The sequence below is a fragment of the Peromyscus californicus genome, unplaced genomic scaffold (assembly GCF_007827085.1).
Source record: "Peromyscus californicus insignis strain IS unplaced genomic scaffold, ASM782708v3 Scaffold_4__1_contigs__length_199733344, whole genome shotgun sequence".
In the NCBI taxonomy this organism is placed as follows: Eukaryota; Metazoa; Chordata; class Mammalia; order Rodentia; family Cricetidae; genus Peromyscus; species Peromyscus californicus.
Window position 1 is genome coordinate 27,762,517 of NW_026294562.1, and position 19,264 is coordinate 27,781,780.

The following is a 19,264-nucleotide window of genomic DNA, read 5'->3' on the forward strand; positions in this document are numbered from 1 at the left end:
TCCTTATAAATGGCCAGGGCTGTGAAATGCTTCTCAGCCTCGTCCCTTGGCTTGGCTGAGGACTGAGTGTCGCTTTAGCAAGCACACTGTATTCTCTCTCCCTTGCTGTTTTTCCTTCTTTTCAGCAATGATGGTGTATACTCTCAACAACACAGGAACACCTAGATAGAAAGAGTAACGTTCTTGCTGTACATGAAAAATTTATGTGGCTCTTTGATATTTGAACTGGTATACATCTGTAGTTTTGTCATCTTTTATCTCAGAAATAAACATTATACTTTGATATGTAAATATATTTTAGATTATGCTAGTATTTATATATATTTTAGAATTTAAATTGTAGGTGTGTCATGGGAAATAATTTAAAGGTACTTTATATTCACATTGCCTGTGTTAATGCTTTTTAAGGTTTATATGACATCACATGTATATTTTTGGTTTAATATAAGCTACTGTCTCAGTTTTTTTGTTTTTTTTTCAAATATTTCATAATTTTCTGAAGGAATGGTAACTTCTCAAGGACTGTGAATATTTTGAATGTAAAAACATTTTTACATTTAAAGACTTTTTTTTTTTTTGCAATACAATTCAGTTCTACATATCAGCCACGGATTCCCTTGTTCTCTCCCCTCCCGTCCCCCTCACCTTCCCCCCAAACCCCCCCCCCCATTCCCATCTCCTCCAGGGCAAAGCCTTCCCCACAGACTGAGGTCAACCTGGTAGACTCAGTCCAGGTAGGTCTAGTCACCTCCTCCCAGGCCGAGCCAAACAATCCTGCATAGGCCCCAGGTTTCAAACAGCTAACTCATGCTATGAGCACAGGACCCGGTCCCACTGCCTGGATGCCTCCCAAACAGATCAAGCCAATCAACTGTCTCACCCATTCAGAGGGCCTGATCCAGTGGGGACCCCTCAGCCATTGGTTCATAGTTCATGTGTTTCCATTCGTTTGGCTATTTGTCCCTGTGCTTTATCCAACCTTGGTCTCAACAATTCTCGCTCATATAAACCCTCCTCATTCTCGCTAATTGGACTCCCAGAGATCCACCCAGGGCCTAGTCATGGATCTCTGCATCCAGATCCCTCAGTAGTTGGATGAGGTTTCTAGCACAACAATTAGGGTGTTTGGCCATCCCATCACCAGAGTAGGTCAGTTCGGGCTGTCTCTCGACCATTGCCAGCAGTCTATTGTGGGGGTATCTTTGTGGATTTCTGTGGGCCTCTCTAGCACTTTGCTTCTTCCTATTCTCATGTGGTCTTCATTTACCATGGTCTCCTATTCCTTGTTCTCCCTCTCTGTTGTTGATCCAGCTGGGATCTCCTGCTCCCTCAAGCTCTCTTTCCCTCGACCCTCGCCTTACACTACCCCCACTCATGTACAGGCTGTTCATGTAGATCTCATTCCATTTCTCTGTCATTGGGCGATCCCTGTGTCTTTCTTGGGGTCCTGTTTTCCAGGTAGCCTCCCTGGTGATGTGAGTAGCAGACAAGTCATCCTTGTTTCATGTCTAGTATCCTGCTATGAGTGAGTACATACCATGTTTGTCTTTCTGAGTCTGGGTTACCTCACTCAGGATGATTTTTTCTAGATCCATCCATTTGTCTGAAAACCTCATGATGTCATTGTTTTTCTCTGCTGAGTAGTATTCCATTGTGTATATGTACCACATTTTGCTTATCCATTCTTCAGTTGAAGGGCATCTAGGTTGTTTCCATGTTCTGGCTATTACAAACAATGCTGATATGAACATAGCTGAACAAGTGCTCTTGTGGTGTGGTTGAGCATTCCTTGGGTATATGCCCAAGAGTGGTATAGCTGGATCTTGGGGGAGATGGATTCCCAATTTTCTAAGAAAGCGCCATATTGATTTCCAAAGTGGTTGTACAAGCTTGCATTCCCACCAGCAGTGGAGGAGAGTTCCCCTAGCTCCACATCCTCTCCAGCATAAGGTGTCTTCAGTGTTTTTGATCTTAGCCATTCTGACAGGCGTAAGGTGGTATCTCAGAGTTGTTTTGATTTGCATTTCCCTGATGATTAGGGATGTTGAGCAATTCTTTAAATGTCTTTCGGCCATTTGAGTTTCCTCTGTTGAGAATTCTCTGTTTAGTTCTATAGCCCATTTCTTAATTGGACTGTTGGGCATTTTGATGTCTAATTTCTTGAGTTCCTTATATATTCTGGATATCAGTCCTCTGTCAGATGTGGGGTTGGTCAAGATCTTTTCCCATTCTGTAGGCTGTCGCTTTGCCTTGTTGACCATATCCTTTGCTCTACAAAAGCTTCTCAGTTTCAAGAGGTCCCATTGATTGATTGTTTCTCTCAGAGTCTGTGCTACTGGTGTTCTATTTAGGAAGTGGTCTCCTATGCCAATGCATTCAAGACTACTTCCTACTTTCTCTTCTAGCAGGTTCAGAGTAGCTGGATTTATGTTGAGGTCCTTGATCCACTTGGACTTAAGTTTTGTGCACGGTGATAGATATGGATCTATTTGCAGCCTTCTACATGTTGATATCCAGTTTTGCCAGCACCATTTGTTGAAGATGCTTTCTTATTTCCATTGTGCACTTTTGGCTTCTTTGTCAAAAATTATATGTTCATAGGTGTGCGGATTAATGTCAGGGTCTTCAATTCGATTCCATTGGTCCACATGTCGGTTTTTATGTCAGTACCAAGCTGTTTTTATTACTGTAGCTCTATAGTAGAGCTTGAAGTCAGGAATCGTGATGCATCCAGAAGTTGTGTTATTGTACAGGATTCCTTTGGCTATCGTGGGTTTTTTGTTTTTCCATATGAAGTTGAGTATTATTCTTTCCAGGTCTGTGAAGAATTGTGTTGGTATTTTGATGGGGATTGCATTGAATCTGTAGATTGCTTTGGTAAGATTGCCATTTTTACTATGTTAGTCCTGCCTGTCCATGAGCATGGGAGATCTTTCCATTTTCTGACATCTTCTTCAATTTCTTTTTTCAGGGACTTAAAGTTCTTGTCATATAGGTCCTTCACTTGCTTGGTTAGTGTTACCCCAAGGTATTTTATGTCATTTGTGGCTATAGTAAAGGGTGATGTATCTCTGATTTCCTTCTCCCCTTCTTTGTCCCTTGTATATAGGAGGGCTACTGATTTTTTTGAGTTGATCTTGTATCCTGCTATGTTGCTGGAGGTGTTTATAAGCTGTATCAGTTCCTTGGTGGAATCTTTGGGGTCACTCAAGTATACTATCATGTCATCTGCAAATAGGGAAAGCTTGACTTCTTCCTTTCCAATTTGTATCCCCTTAATCTCCTTATGTTGTCTTATTGCTCTGGCTAGAACTTCAAGTACTATATTGAATAAGTATGGGGAGAGCGGACAGCCTTGCCTCGTTCCTGGTTTTAGTGGAATTGCTTTGAGTTTCTCTCCATTTAATTTGATGTTGGCTGTTGGCTTGCTGTAAATTGCCTTTATTATGTTTAGGTATGTTCCCTGTATTCCTGATCGCTCCAAGACCTTTATCATGAAGGGGTGTTGGATTTTGTCAACTGCCTTTTCTGCATCCAGTGAGATGATCATATGGTTTTTTTCTTTGAGTTTGTTTATATGGTGTATTACATTGACGGACTTTCGTATGTTGAACCACCCTTGCATCCCTGGAATGAATCCTACTTGATCATGGTGGATAATTGTTTTGATGTGTTCTTGGAGTCTGTTTGCCAGTATTTTATTGAGTATTTTTGCATCAATGTTCATGAGGGAGATCGGTCTGTAGTTCTCTTTCTTTGTTGTATCCTTGTTTGGTTTAGGAATTAGGGTAATTGTAGCCTCATAGAAGGAGTTTGGTAATGTTCCTTCTGTTTCTATTGTGTGGAACAATTTAGAGAGTATTGGTATTAACTCTTCTTTGAAGATCTGGTAGAATTCTGCGCTGAAACCATCTGGTCCTGGGCTTTTTTTGGTTGGGAGACTTTTAATGACTGTTTCTATTTCGTTAGGGGTTATTGGACTATTTAAATAGTTTATCTGGTCTTGATTTAACATAGTCATGTGGTACCTATCCAGAAAGTTATCCATTTCTTTTAGGTTTTCCAGTTTTGTCGAATAGAGGTTTTTGAAGTATGACCTGATGATTCTCTGGATTTCCTCAATGTCTGTTGTTATGTCCCCCTTTTCATTTCTGATTTTGTTGATTTGGATGCTCTCTCTCTGTCTTTTGGTTAGTTTGGATAGGGGCTTGTCTATCTTGTTGATTTTCTCAAAGAACCAACTCTTTGTTTCATTAATTTTTTGTATTGTTCTCTTTGTTTCTATTTTATTGATTTCAGCTCTCACTTTGATAATTTCCTGGCATCTATTTTTCCTGGGAGACTGTGTTTCTTCTTGTTCTAGAGCTTTCAGGTGTGCTGTTAAGTCACTAGTGTGAGATTTCTCCAACTTATTTATGTGGGCATTTAGTGCTATGAATTTCCCTCTTAGTACTGCTTTCATAGTGTCCCATAAATTTGGATATGTGGTGTCTTCATTTTCATTGATCTCTAGGAAGTCTTTAATTTCTTTCTTTATTTCTTCCTTAACCCATTGGTGATTCAGTTGGGTATTATTCAGTTTCCATGAGATTGTAGGTTTTCTGTAGTTTTTGTTGTTGTTGAAATCCAACTTTAGACCATGGTGGTCTGATAGAACACAGGAGGTTATTCCAATTGTTTTGTATCTGTTTAGATTTGTTTTGTGGCCAAGTATGTGGTCGATTATAGAGAAGGTTCCATGGGATGCTGAGAAGAAGGTATATTCTTTTTTGTTAGGATGGAATGTTCTGTAGATATCGATTAAGTCCATTTGAGTCATGACATCAGTTAAGTCCTTTATTTCTCTGTTAAGTTTCAATTTGGGAGATCTGTCCAGTGGTGAAAGTGGGGTGTTGAGGTCTCCCACTATTAATGTGTGGGGTTTTATATGTGATTTAAGCTTTAGTAATGTTTCTTTTACATATGTGGGTGCCCTTGTGTTTGGGGCATAAATATTCAGAATTGAGACTTCATCTTGATGGATCATTCCTGTGATGAGTATGTAATGCCCTTCTTGATCTCTTTTGATTGATTTTAGTTTGAAGTCTATTTTGCTGGATATCAGGATGGCTACACCCGCTTGCTTCTTAAGACCGTTTGATTGGAAAGTCTTTTCCCAGCCTTTTATTTTTAGGTAGTGTCTATCTTTGGATTTGAGATGTGTTTCTTGTATGCAGCAGAAAGATGGGTCCTGCTTTCGTATCCATTCTGTAAGCCTATGTCTTTTTATAGGTGAGTTAAGTCCATTGATATTGAGGGAAATTAATGACCAGTGATTGTTCATTCCTGTTATTTTTTGGTGGTGATGTGTGTGTACTTCTATACGTTGGGGTTTACTGCTGTGGCTTTATCTGTTGCCTGTGTTTTCGAGGGTGTATCTGACTTCCTTAGGTTGGAATTTTCCTTCTAGTGCTTTCTGTAGGGCTGGGTTTGTGGATAAGTATTGTTTAAATCTGGCTTTGTCATGGAATGTCTTGTTTGCTCCATCTATGGTGATTGAAAGTTTTGCTGGGTATATTAGTCTAGGCTGACATCCATGGTCTCTTAGTGTCTGCATTACATCTGTCCAGGTCCTTCTGGCTTTCAAAGTCTCCATTGAGAAATCGGGTGTTATTCTGATGGGTTTGCCTTTATATGTCACTTGGCCTTTTTCCTTTGCTGCTCTTAATATTCTTTCTTTATTCTGTACGTTTAGTTGTTTAACTATTATATGGCGAGGAGACTTTTTTTGGGGGGTCTAGTCTGTTTGGTGTTCTATAAGCTTCTTGTATCTTCATAGGCATTTCCTTCTTTAAGTTGGGAAAGTTTTCTTCTATGATCTTGTTGAATATATTTTCTGTGCCCTTGAGTTGGTATTCTTCTCCTTCTTCGACCCCTATTATTTGTAGGTTTGGTCTTTTCATGGTGTCCCAAATTTCTTGGACATTTTGGTTCATGACTTTGTTGGCTTTAGTGTTTTCTTTGACTGATGAATGTATTTCTTCTACTGTATCTTCAACGCTAGAGATCCTCTCTTCCATCTCTTGCATTCTGTTGATTATACTTGCATCTGAAGTTCCCAATCGGTTACTCAGATTTTCTATTTCCAGCATTCCCTCTGTTTGTGTCTTCTTCATTTTTTCTATTTCCCTTTTCAGGTCTTGGACTGTTTCCTTCATTTGTTTCATTGATTTTTCTTGATTTTCTCTCAGTACTTTATTGTTTTCTTCCAGGACTTTATTGATTTCTTCTAATTTGTTTGCCCTTTCCTCTAGTTGTTTACAGCGTTCTTCACATTTTTTTGTCTTTTCCTCTACACAAGCCTCTAGCTTCTTCATGATGTCATTCATAAGGCTGTTTTCTTCTGCTTCTTCCAATTTCTGATGTTCAGGTCTAGGTGTTGGAGGAGAGCTAGGGCCTGGTGATGCTGTATTGCTATTCATTTTGTTGTATATGTTTCTGCCTTGACGTCTGCCCATGTCCTTGTGGTTCGTTCTTGGCCTTATCCGCACACTTGGTTCACACAGACCTGTGCTCCAAAAGGGAAGTCCAGGGCACGATGGGAGCTGGGGGCTGGCCTCTAAGTCTCAGGAAGAGGCTTGGGGCTCAGGCGGATGGGCGTGGTGGCAGGACGTGGAGACTGCAGGGTCTGCCAGGGGTTTTGGAGAAGGGGATCCTTCCCGGTGGGGCTAGCAGGGAACCTGCCCAGTGGCCAGAAACTGGGGCCAAGTTGGGCAGGTCTTCCCTGGAGTGGCTGGTGCCCAGGGATGGGGTCTGGGGCAAGCTAAAGACTTTTTTAAAAGGACAGCTACTGGTCTTTACCATGCCCCAGGATTCATGGTAATAAGTAATCATATTAATAGGAAAGTAATAATTACTTATCAAGTGAAAAAATGCACCCTTGAACATGGCAATAGAGTAAAAGCATGTCTTTGTTTTCATTTTAGATGGCCAGTAACCCCTGTGCCAGGTAGCATCCTATATCAACTTTGAATATCAACAGGGAGTTACTGGGTAGCAAACTTTCAAGATCATAACTTACTGCTGAAGTAACTTGGAAGGAGAAGAAAACCAGACTTCAAACCATGGCAAAGGTGACTAGAGCTGGGTCGGTAGCCCCTCCAGATGGAGGCTGGGGCTGGATGATTGTAGCTGGATGCTTTCTTGTTACCATCTGCACCAGAGCAGTCACCAGGTAAGTAGGTCTTTCCTTCTTGATTTGTTAAGGATGACCTCATGCCATTTTATATGTGTGTTTGGCTGCTCATGTATCTTTTGCTTTGCAAGTTATGATACTACAATGCTACAGAGGCCCGGGTATTGGTCTCTTCCGTAATATATGATATATGTTAGGACACTTAGGAATTTTTGAATGTGTTGGGCAAAGTCTAATCCATAAATTTGTTTTCATGAGTATCTCTACAAAATGTGGAAGTATGTGATACATAATTCTTCCTAATTTCCATATTGTGCTTATTTTTTAGTGTGAAAACATAAACTTCTCCTATATAAAATAACAGGAGAATTGTCATGATTTTTTTCATTAGAAGAGGAATTTTTCCATGGTATTTTTGTAAAGAAATCAGTTTTCTAGGGATTATAAAGAATTGCTAAATGCATACCTAAGAAGATTAAGTTAGTATAAACTGAGTTGGCTTTGGGATATATAAGATGATCTTTATAAGTTTCTTTTTCTTAGATATGATATATTAATGAGAAATCTTAATTAGGATAAGTATTAATCATTTAGATTTTATAGTGGAAACAATTGCATTTATGATTCATAACCCATAAATGAGAAAACACTATAGCAAGAGACTATAGTATGCAATATATCTTCAAGCTTGCAGTATAGGAATAAGGAAAAATATGCCCATGACTGAAGTATAGTTATAAAATTTATAATAGGTTTGTGAACACCTCATATTCGAGCCAAGCTTGTGTAAGGTTAGAATCTATATCCTCTCGGGAGGGAAACTATAGAACTTCAAAGAATCCTGAAAACCATTTTGTTTGGTAAGTATTGAGACTGGGAAGTGTCAAACCTAGAATTCAAATTCCTGTGCTTCACTTTGTATTTTGACACTGGTGATGGTGGCTGGATTTTAGGTTGAAGAAAAGCAACTGTATAAAAATAGTGACCCTTTGGTCCTCACTCATTTGTTTTCCCCCAGAGGCATGGGGCTCAACATACTTAATGTTCAACTAGCTCACTTCATATATATATGAACTAATACTTCTGATATGCATATGATTGCTCTTTCTTCACTTTTTCTCAAATGGAACTGAGTTTCTTTTCTCTGACAGTACAAGAAAGTATTTGCATGAAAAACTTCATTTGATATCATAAATGAAGATATTGATATCTGTATGCCAACAGATACAGTGCAGAGGTTTATATTTGTCACCATTAAGGTTTGTTGGTTATGTGTCCTAATAAATTAGAGATTTTTTTCAAAATAATTTCATATTGAGTCTGATTTTCTTCCTTCTACATTCTGAGTGTGAGGAGGTTGTATAATTAAAAAGGAATTCTTTTGTGTAGCTTCTTACAAATGGAAACTTCTATTAGTCCCATAAGAGGAAAGTTCTGGAAGTGGGCTCATTGCATTATAAGTAGGGCTTATGCTATAGTATTCTGGGTAATCAAATCTTCAGGATGAATTTGTGTCCTCCCAAGGTTGTCCATAGTGCTCCTGGTGGCAACACTAAGATTCTTCTGTCAATCACATTGTCTCATGTGAGCCTTTTGATTTAGGCAAAATGGGCACATTTATCCCTGCTTAGTGGCAAGGCTAAGTGACTTACCTATATTTATGGCTGCCAGGATAGAGATAAATTGGGATCTTAATTTTTTAAATTTACCTATTTTGAATACTGGGATCTTAATTTTTTAAATTTACCTATTTTGAATACTGGGATCCTAATTTTTTAAATTTATCTGTTTTGAATACAGTGCACACACTCATCATCTACAGACTCAAAGTACATGCACACAGACACACAAATATCCACACCCATAGAAATCACTACTGCTCTTTCTAGAATATGACTAAATAACTTCTTATCCTATTCTCATAATATACCGCACTTCTGCACCCCATCCACACTTTGTAGCTTATCTTCAGTACCATCAAGATCAGCTGTAGTATTAGACACAGAGTTTTTAAATGCCTTGGTTACAGGAAGTATTGTCTGAAGATGGGCTACCTCCTATCTAAGGATAATGATTTATTGTTGTTATACCAATGATAATAAATCATGGTGCCAAGGGGATGCATCTCTCTAAATTTGTTTTCCAGGGGGCCTCTACCCTCTCTGTTCTGTTGTTGATTAGCCATAGGAGATATTACACCAATTCTTATACAAACAACTCCACATGAGTGACTGTGTATGCATTCATTGAACTTTCTGAAACTACAAGAGAACTTGGAGTAGGAGTCCATATATACTTGATCCCCTACATCAAGAGTTTGGAAAACCATCAGTAAATGGGTGAATTGTCTTATTTGGCATGGTGCTGAATCTCTGACTACCACCAAAGGCTGAAAGCCTCATAGCTTTTTTAGGTTGTCCTTTTAATTAATTTAAAACCAGTTCCATTAATGATTATTTTACATTCATTGAAGACATAACTCTGTACTAGAGGCTTCTACAACCATAGATACATTGGCTATTTTATGGTAGACTCATGCACAATTAGCTGAAATATGAACAAAATCATCCATATTGACCAAATATGAAGTTTATGACCTTTGGTGGTAGTCAAAGGATTCAACAACCTACCAAAAAAGACAAGCCACCCATTTACAGATGGGCTTCCAAGCTCCTGATGTAGGTCATCAAAAAGGTATATTAACTTTGGTCAATATAGAATTAAAATGTGATTTACATAGAGACAAATTCATGCCTGGAAGTTGAGGGCAGGCTTTCTAGAGAAGTTGTCCTTGGAGTGAAGCCATAAAGGGTAGAAGAATTGGGCAGAAATAAAAGAGAAAGATGTCTCAAACTGCATCAGTGTCTGCCCTTCATCACCACTCCTAAACTGCCCAGAATTTAGTCAGAAAGCAGAAAAGAAGACTGGCTGGCAGTCAAGGCAAAGTGCCAAGGGTCAACAGAAGAGGCCAAGATAAGAATACTTGAGCAGAATAATGGCAGATGAGAAAGTGTGGTAATGAGCCAGCCTGGCCATATAAATGTCACAAACCAAGAAGCAGCCAAGAGAACTGGGGAGGAGAACAAGAAATGAAAGCCAGGGTAATCTGCCTAGTAGATAATCAGTGTCTATGGGACAACTATGCTTCGATTTTCTATTTAAAAAATACATCTTGGGGCTGGAGAGATGGCTCAGCGGTTAAGAGTACTGACTGGTCTTCCAGAGGTCCTGAGTTCAATTCCCAGCAACCACATGGTGGCTCACAACCATCTGTAATGAGATCTGGTGCCCTCTTCTGACCTGGAGGCATACATGCAGACAGAACACTGTACACATAATAAATAAATAAAATCTTAAAAAAAAATACATCTCAAAACAAAATATCTTGTGTTCAGATGATAGCATTCAAACACATTGGAAATATAAAAAATATTTTCTCTTCCTTACTTCTTGACTCAATTTCACTGCCTAAAAATTAACATCAGCAATATTTTTTTAGTTCAGTCTCAAAATTAAAACAAAAAGCTCCCTCAACCTTGAGCTAACACAAATGTACATTCCTGTTATTAAGCAGGATAATTTAGATACAGGATACAATTTCTCTCGAGATTGTTCCATATCAACAAACATTGTTCTAACACACCGAGAAATAGTTGTTTAAAATTCTATCGTGCTTGTGTCCACAATTATTTGACACATTTTCATTAATGTGATTTTATATTGTTTTCTGAGTTCTGCTTTTATAAACAGTGCTATAATTATGATCCAAGTCATTTAAAAGTCCTATTTCAGCTCTTGCAATTCAGCTTCTTTGCAAATTTTGGATTTTAAAGTTCTGCAGTCCATGGATGCAGTCATTATTATTTATTTATGTCATCTATTTATTAATACACATTGATTTCTTAAGGTACCTTTATCAAAATACGTTATCCATGTAAGAGGCACATTTAAAATGCAATTATGTGAATTGATGACGATGAACAGATGCATACATTGACAACTTGAGTGGATACTTGAGAAACAAACATTTGACTTAAATATCCACACAAAAGAATATCAGAGGCCTAGACTTGTTTTTGCCTAGATTTTTCTGGGTCCAAATAAACTTAGTTGAAATAAATGTCTAGAGTTCTTTGGAGTTTTGCAGCTTTTTCAAACTCTTTTAAGAACAGTTGGGGTAAAAAAAAAAAATGGTTACTAACTTTACTTTGTGCTTGTTGGCATGCTTTCAAATAGATTTCATAAAGTCATTTCCACCACATTGCAGGATTACTCAAGGTATATGGTGGTGATTTTTAACTAGCAGGCTATAACACCCCAGTGAGTCAGTTCTTGAACTGACTCAGCAGATAACTTAATCAACCTAGATATCTCTTTGCCAAGCCACGTATTAGCTACCAGTTCTGCAGTAGCTAGGACAGTGTTAGAGCATAGATGAAATGGAGATAGCAAGTGTGTTGACCCGTTGAGTCAAATTATCTTTAAGAAAGCAGTTTTGGTTATCAGGGATGATGCTCGCTGTGTTTTGTTTCTACATTCTTGTGAACAAATCCTATCAAACCCTCAAGGACTGAAGAGATGTCATGAGACTCATCATTCTGACGTTCGTGAGTCATGCTTACAAGAATGCTTGATTTGTAGATGAAGAAATTGAGACCCTGAGAGATCAAGAACTTTCCTCAGTAACTATTTCCCTGCTATGACTGTGGGATGAGAGCTTTGCTTTCCTGACCCCTGTTATTGCACAGGTATCCCAGACAACAACAACAACAAAATCCAGATGCATTCATGCTCCTGTTACAATTCAATTTCTGTAAAATCACCACTGGGTTCTAAATCTTACAACACAAGCTTCCACCATCTGGAAAGCTCTATGGTCATCTCTCCCCTTTATAAAGAGGTTGAATGTGACCATATTATTCCTTTTTGTTTTATTATTTTGTCATTTGTAACTTGGTCCTCTTCCTTCTGAATGACATAAGCCATCTTCCTGAATGCCATGATCATTGAAGTGCTTTGAAAGATGGATGTAGTCATTAACCATTTTACCTCCAGCTAAGGCACCGATGTGTCCAGACATGAAGCTCGTGCCCTTGATTTTCATACTGTTGTGACTAGTCAATTCAGTTCAGAAAATCAGCAAGTGGAAAACAAGGTAAAACTAAAAAAAAAAAAAAATCACAAGAGACATCGCACTGATACTAAGTTCCCCAAAGATGAGAAGAGACCATGGTTTCTAATTTTAAAATAGCTCACCATCTCTCAACACTCTGTGCTCTCACATCGCCACCTTCTGCACCTGATCCTGCTGATTCTTTCTCTCTCTTCAGAGCATGTTTGAATGGTTCATATCCCTGCTTCAGCTCATCTCTGAACATGCCCCTCTGTTGGAGCTACCAGCCATTTTTCCTCTTCTCTTTCTATTGGGCCATTTCACTTCCTTACATTCCAATTAATTTCTCTGTCATGGCATGACTCCCCCTCCCCTTCCTTCTTTCCTTCCTCCTTCTCTCCCTCCCTCTCATTCTCCCTCCTTCATCCTTCCTCCCTCCCTCCTGTCCTTTCTCTTTCCCTCCTTTCATTATCTCCCCCTTCTTCATTGAACAATATTTATAAGCTCTCAATTCATGACATGTACTATATTAGATATTTAGGATTTAGTGTGAGTTAAGACAGATGTCTTCTGCTGTCACAGAGCAATGTCTAGTGGACAGTACAAACAAATGTAAAAGGAGCTGCCACATCTCATGATAAACATGCAGCATGTAGAGGACACATAAGAGAAGCATCAATTTCTGTCTTAAGTAGTAAGGGAGTAGTCAGGGAAGACTTCCTGGAGGTGCAGACTGGCTGACTGCCTGAGACTCAAAGAGGGGGCTTAGAGGAGAATCACAGAAAAAAATAAATGATGTTTAGAAGTGCATAAAACACAGGCGTGTGTTGAAAGAGGCAGAAAGAAGTTCATTATGGCTGATGTGAAGTATCCAACAGTGGACAGAAAGGAACATGAGCAAAAAGGTTCAGCTTGCATAATCTTGTAAGTCAAGCTAAAATGTTTGAAATGGCAGGATCTGATTTGTGTTCCAGGAAGGTAACTCTGGCCACTGTTGTCAGAATGTTCTGAAGACTGCCAAGTGTGAATTCAGAAGCATTAGTTAGGAGCTTTGAGCTACAGTTCAGGGGAAAGGTACTGGCATGAATTATGAACAATATGGAGGGGTTGAGACCCATGTAGGGATCTGAATGCTCTGCAGAGGGATTGGAAAACTTGATGATTAGATCACTTGTCATCAGCCAGCCTCATTTTGGTTTCAAGGCTTATTAACAATGTCTGGAGACATTTGGAGCAGAAATTGGAGAGCTGCTAAGCATCCTGCCACACAGGACAAATCCCTCAAGGACTTACCCAGCCCCAAAGTCAATCACGTTCTGCTCAGAATCCTGGGTGATGGATAACTTAACTGTTTTGACGATTAGGCTATATCTGCTCAATCATTTTTCAATTATATTGAAAACTGTATAGTTAGGAGAAAATAATAGACATTTTAGTACCAGACCAGAAGTCTTTTTGGACAGTAAGGAACATCAGAAGATTTTTGTTATTGCTCTTAGTATATAGGTATTTATTTTTTATTAAAATTTAAATTAGTATATCAAATCTTGTTATCGTTATTGCATTTTTGAATGAAGTGCTTTAGTGATTCTTAGTCCCATTCATCTCCCCCACCTCTCCACTATCCCGGATTTCCCCAATCTCTTCCTCGTTTTGTGTCCTATGTGTCTTTCTGTTTACCCTCCATCTTTCCTCAGTGCCTACTTTTACCCTCTCTTGGTCTCCTTTTGAGTTTTTCAGGAGTTACACACACTTTTATCTGTTTATATGAACCCATATGTATTTAACATACTCGGATCTGCATGTAAAAAGCATGAGGCTTTGTCCTCCTGAGTTTGGGTTGCCTTGCTTAAGATTATATTTTCCATATCCACCCATTTCCTGCAAATTTTATTTATCTTTACAGCTGAAATGCCATCGTGTACATGTACCACTTTCTTCACTCATTCATCTGTTGCTAGTTTCATTTCCTTGCTATTGTGATTGCAGCGGTTATAAACATGGTTGTGAAAGCATCTCTGTAGTATGGCATGGAGCTTGTGGGGTAGTATAGGAGCCCAGGTGTAGTATAGGGATCGTATGGTAGTTGTATTTTAATATTTTTAAGGAAATGCCCTACTAATTTTCACAATGGTTGTACTAGTTTGCACCCCCACTAGCAGTGAGCAAGGGTTCCTTTTTCTCCACACCCTTGCTGACAGTTGTCAGATTGTTGGCTGAGACGAGGTGGTATTGAAAAGCAGTTTTAACTTGCACCTCCCTGGTGACTAGGGATAGTGAACACTGCAAAAAACACTTAGTGGCCATTTGTGTTTCTTCACTGGAAAACTTCTCATTTCCTGAGTTCATTTTCCGATTAACACTTTGGGGTGTGTGTGTGTGTGTGTGTGTGTGTGTGTGTGTGTGTGTGTGTGTGTGTGTGTGTCTGTCTGTCTGTCTGTCTGTCTGTCTAATTTATGCAGTTCTTTGCAAACTCTGAGTATTAGTCCTGTGTCTAAAGTATAGCTGATGAGTATTTTCTCCCCTTCTATAGGTTGTCTGTTTGCTCTGCTGATAGCTTCTTTTGCAGAATTTATTAGTGAGTGTTCTTGAGATCAGTATCTGTTTGGGGAAGGAAGCAAGATCGATAGATGGACTCCTGTTGTATCTGGGTTGAAAGGATCTTGTTTTTCTTGTTGCTATGATTTAAAACTGGCTTAATGTAGTTGCAGTTAATTCATGTTTTTAAGATTTTCTGCAATGTTTTAATTCAAATTAAAGTCATACAATTGTCTGGGTAATTTACACTTGGCTTATTGTCTGTGCTGTTGATGGTGACTACACGCATTTCAAGACTCCAGCCTTTGACATGATTATTGACTTCACATTGGATCTATTACAAGGGTTGTATAGATTCTCAAAACAATGGATGGAGAAGGACTACTTTTCATACCCTTCTGACTGAAGCATTTCTGCTAGCCTTCTGTGTGGAGAAGCACAGGCTGTGGTGTACACAGAGATGTGCCAGTAGCATGGCCTCAGCTGATAGTACACATACAGAAGCACACAGTCGTAGCTGTTAGGGCCTTCCCCTCTCCATCACCTGTAGGAAGCTGCCTGTCCTTCAGGGGGCATCATATCTGATGACTGGTGGAGAGAGGGTGGGCCATCCTTTGGACCCAGATGAGGATTCCTTAGGTTATATCACAGTTTGACCTCCCTTTGCTAATCCTGTGTTCTTTCCTTCCCTTCTCCAGGCATTGATCTCTTATATAACATGAATGCCAGATTCTACACCATTGCCCATGGGTTGATTATTTAGCTCCCTCTACTACTCCCATATCTCTTTTCCACCACCAGGACTGCCAAAGTAATTAAAGAGCCCAACACAAAATAAAAATGCAAAGCTTTTTGTTTAAAAATTAAAAAAAGCAGGGAAAACACATTGTAAAACCAAAATGGGAAAATATTTTTCTTTCTTGAGTAGTCACTCAAATTTTCATGCTGTTCTTTTGGCATTTAGTGCTGTCTAAGAAAATGGTAATGTTAAATTATTATTATGAATTTACTGATCATCTATGCCATACAATGCCAGTTTCAAATGCAAATGTGTGTATTGACTTCTATGTAGAATCATTGAAACTGTATAACTCATGTTTTATAGCCTGTATATGCAAATGAGTTTGATTTTTATTAGAACAGTGGAAATCCTGGGTACAGCTGACACCCCTATTTTCTGATACTTGCATATCAATCTCTTTTCTTTCTCCTCTTCTCATCTATGTATCTGTCTGTCTGTCCGTCTATCTATCTAATCTTTATGTGAGTGCATATGTATATTTATGCAGGTGTACACATGTATGTGTGTGCATGCATGTGTGTGTGATCTAATTACACATTCATGCACATAGAGGGCCCTGGGATCTGCCTGGCTCCATATCCCCAGCACTGACGGTATAGGCAGCTTATGCCACACATAGTATTTCTATGAGTTCTGGGGATCTGAACTTGGGTTTTCATGTTTGCTCATTAAGTACGTTATCCACAGAGCCATCTTCAGCTTCCTGAAAGGGAGCAGAAGTACGAGTAACCCTCTTATCCTCTTCCTCTGTGCCATCATTTTCCTCATAGGTGATTGGAATTATGAGTTTTAGGGTACCTTTGCCTCTTTCTGTTTTTGACCAAGTTTTGGTGTAGAAGCAAAGCGTGGCCTCTCTTGGGCTGTTAGGTCTTTCCGTTTTGCTCCCATGTACTTGCTATCAAGGATGTAGTACATGCACTCTGCGCTAGCTTTGAGTCTTACTAAGTTCTCTTGGACTGTAGGTCAATTGGAATTCTGTGCTCATGGGACATCTCCAACACTCCATGTAAGTGGGGCAGCAAAGAGTAACAGGCACACATAGGGCATGTGTAACTGTGATCACAGGAAGCCTCTGTCACTTCATTGAACGTCAGTTATAAATCTAATCCCAAAGGTATGATTATTAAGAATTTTGCCGGGTGGTGGTGGCGCACGCCTTTAATCCCAGCACTCGGGAGGCAGAGCCAGGCAGATTTCTGTGAGTTCGAGGCCAGCCTGGTCTACAAAGCGAGTTCCAGGAAAGGCGCAAAACTACACAGAGAAACCCTGTCTCAAAAAAAAAAAAAAGAATTTTAATTCAGTTACAGCTGAGCATTAATCAAGGTCCATGCTTCAGAATGCCAGGCTATGTGTGACACAACTGCCCTAATCCCACCGAGTAATCTTTCTTCCTCGATCTCTCCACCACCAATATGCTTACCTGGAAGCAACTGAAGAGGAGTAGAAGACTGAACATAACAGTTGACTATGGGCTCCTGAATCTTGAAGAGTTGGAATTTGGACATATCCAAAAAGATGGATAACCTCTTATCCTTGAGCAACATGGCCAATGTCCTTTTCTGCTAGTATATACCTCTAAAAGTACCTGTCCCTAAATGAAGTCATTACGTGAACCTGTATGGGGCACCTTCCCAATGGTGCAGTGGTAAACTCTTGCCTCACATACTCTGTAGGTAATTACTTTTACGTCATGAACATTATCCTTTGTATTTTTCGCTGAACCTATGTTCATGTGACTATATATAAGACACCATCTTGAGTGTGAAATCATTTGAAACCCATAAGGTTAGAATAACTACAATCCCACTATTTTCATATAATGATTGGCCAAAATACACACAACTCAAAGGGCCTGACTCAGCTCAGCTCTCAGGCTCTTTGTGTGTTTACATGAGCTATGCCTTAAAAAATAAGTTCTTGCTCTATGAACTTTCAAATTCTTTTACATTTGGGGGGGGCATTAATGTAGATAGAGAGAGAGCAGATAACTACTCGTGGGAATTGGTTCTCTCCTACCACCAGGTGGGTTCCATGGGTCAAACTCAGGGGACAAAGTCATCAAACTTAGGGACAAGAATCTTTACCCATTTTGTCAATTGCTAGCCCTAACTTTTTGAGTTAATATCATGTTATAAATTTATCTCCAAATCATTAGATACAGATCTACATTATTTAAAAATATTTAATAAAATATTATTTTATTTTATTGATATACCATAATTTGCTTAATCAGTTTTATGGCAATTTGAATGAAAGGACCCCCATAGACTCATATATTTGAATGCTTGGTCCCCATTTGGTAGAACTGTTTGGGAAGAGATTAGGAGGTGTGACCTTGTTGGAGGAGGAGTGTCACTGGGGACAGACTTTAAGGTTTCCCAAACCACCCTTCCCAGTTAGATTGACCTCTCTCTCTGCCTTGTGCTTATGAATCAAGATGTAAGCTCTCAGCTCCTGTTCTAGTGGCACACCTGCTTGCCTGCTGTCATGTTCCCTGCCTCTTTTAAACTGTGAGCTCCAAATAAACTCTTTCTTCTATAAGTTGGTGTCTCATTACAGCAATAGAAAAGTAACCAAGACAAGTCTTTTAATAATAAGCAAGTCGGTAATTATAGATTGTTCTCTAGAATATATTCATTGAATACATCTATCACCATCATCATTATTATCATCAGATTACTGCCTTTGCAATTAGAAGTAAAATTTCTGAGGCTTATTTTTATAAGTTATTCTTCATTTTTCAAGTTTAAAGTTTCATATCACTTTAGAGAAGTTAGAGCTTGAAAGAAATATCAATAATAATATTTAACAATAAACTCTGTTCTTAACATGTTTTCTTCCCCCCCCACCCCCGAACACCTTCTTAGAGCAGTGGTCTTTACTATTGCCATGGTTTCAGCAGCCTCTCCGATGATGGAATGTAGCTGGAGAGTTTCTTTCCAGCTCCCACCAAGCCTCGGCAGTCACACAGCCCACTTATAAAATAAACACACAGACGCTTATATTATTTAAACTGCTTGGCCATTAGCTCAGGCCAACACTGTCTAGCTCTTACACTTAAACTCAGCCCATTTCTGTTAATCTATATGTTGCCACATGTTCCGTGGCTTTACCTGCTGCCTTTACATGCTGCTCCCTGGACGGCAGGCTGTCATCTCCCTCTCAGCCTTCCTGTTCCCAGAATTCTCTTTCCTGCTTGTCCCGCCTATACTTCCTGCCTGGCTACTGGCCAATCAGCATTTTATTTATCAATCAATCATAGCAATACATTCACAGCATAGAGAACATCCCACAGCAATGGAACACTTGTTTTCTGGTTTCTCAGAATGGCCCCAGTAGTCAACTCCTGGTTTCCTACTGATTGTAGCTCAGTAGCTGAAATCCTTTGAAACTGCAGCAGCTAATGGAAACAATTTTAGTTTCTGATTCAATTCCATCTTCATTTACCTTTTGTATCAAATGCCTGCATTGTATTTTTCAGATGTATCTCCATTTTTTTTGTGGAGTTTCAGACGCACTTTGCTCAGGATTATTCACAAACAGCATGGATCCATTCCATTGTAGACTGCATGACAATGCTCTGTGGTGAGTATCATTTACCAGAGTAGACAGTTACTGGATACTTATGAAACTGTAC

At 39.2% G+C, this 19,264-nt stretch overlaps 1 protein-coding gene across 1 annotated transcript in view; it reads left to right on the forward strand.

Moving 5' to 3' along the window:
- The window catches only part of Slc16a12 (solute carrier family 16 member 12), an 88,542-nt gene that overhangs the window by 56,549 nt on the left and 12,729 nt on the right, over positions 1-19,264 (forward strand). The window contains exons 2-3 of the mRNA XM_052713191.1: positions 6,966-7,213; positions 19,109-19,212. Coding sequence (XP_052569151.1) covers positions 7,104-7,213; positions 19,109-19,212 — 214 coding nt within the window. The 5' untranslated portion in view covers positions 6,966-7,103. The remainder of the gene's footprint in view (positions 1-6,965; positions 7,214-19,108; positions 19,213-19,264) is intronic.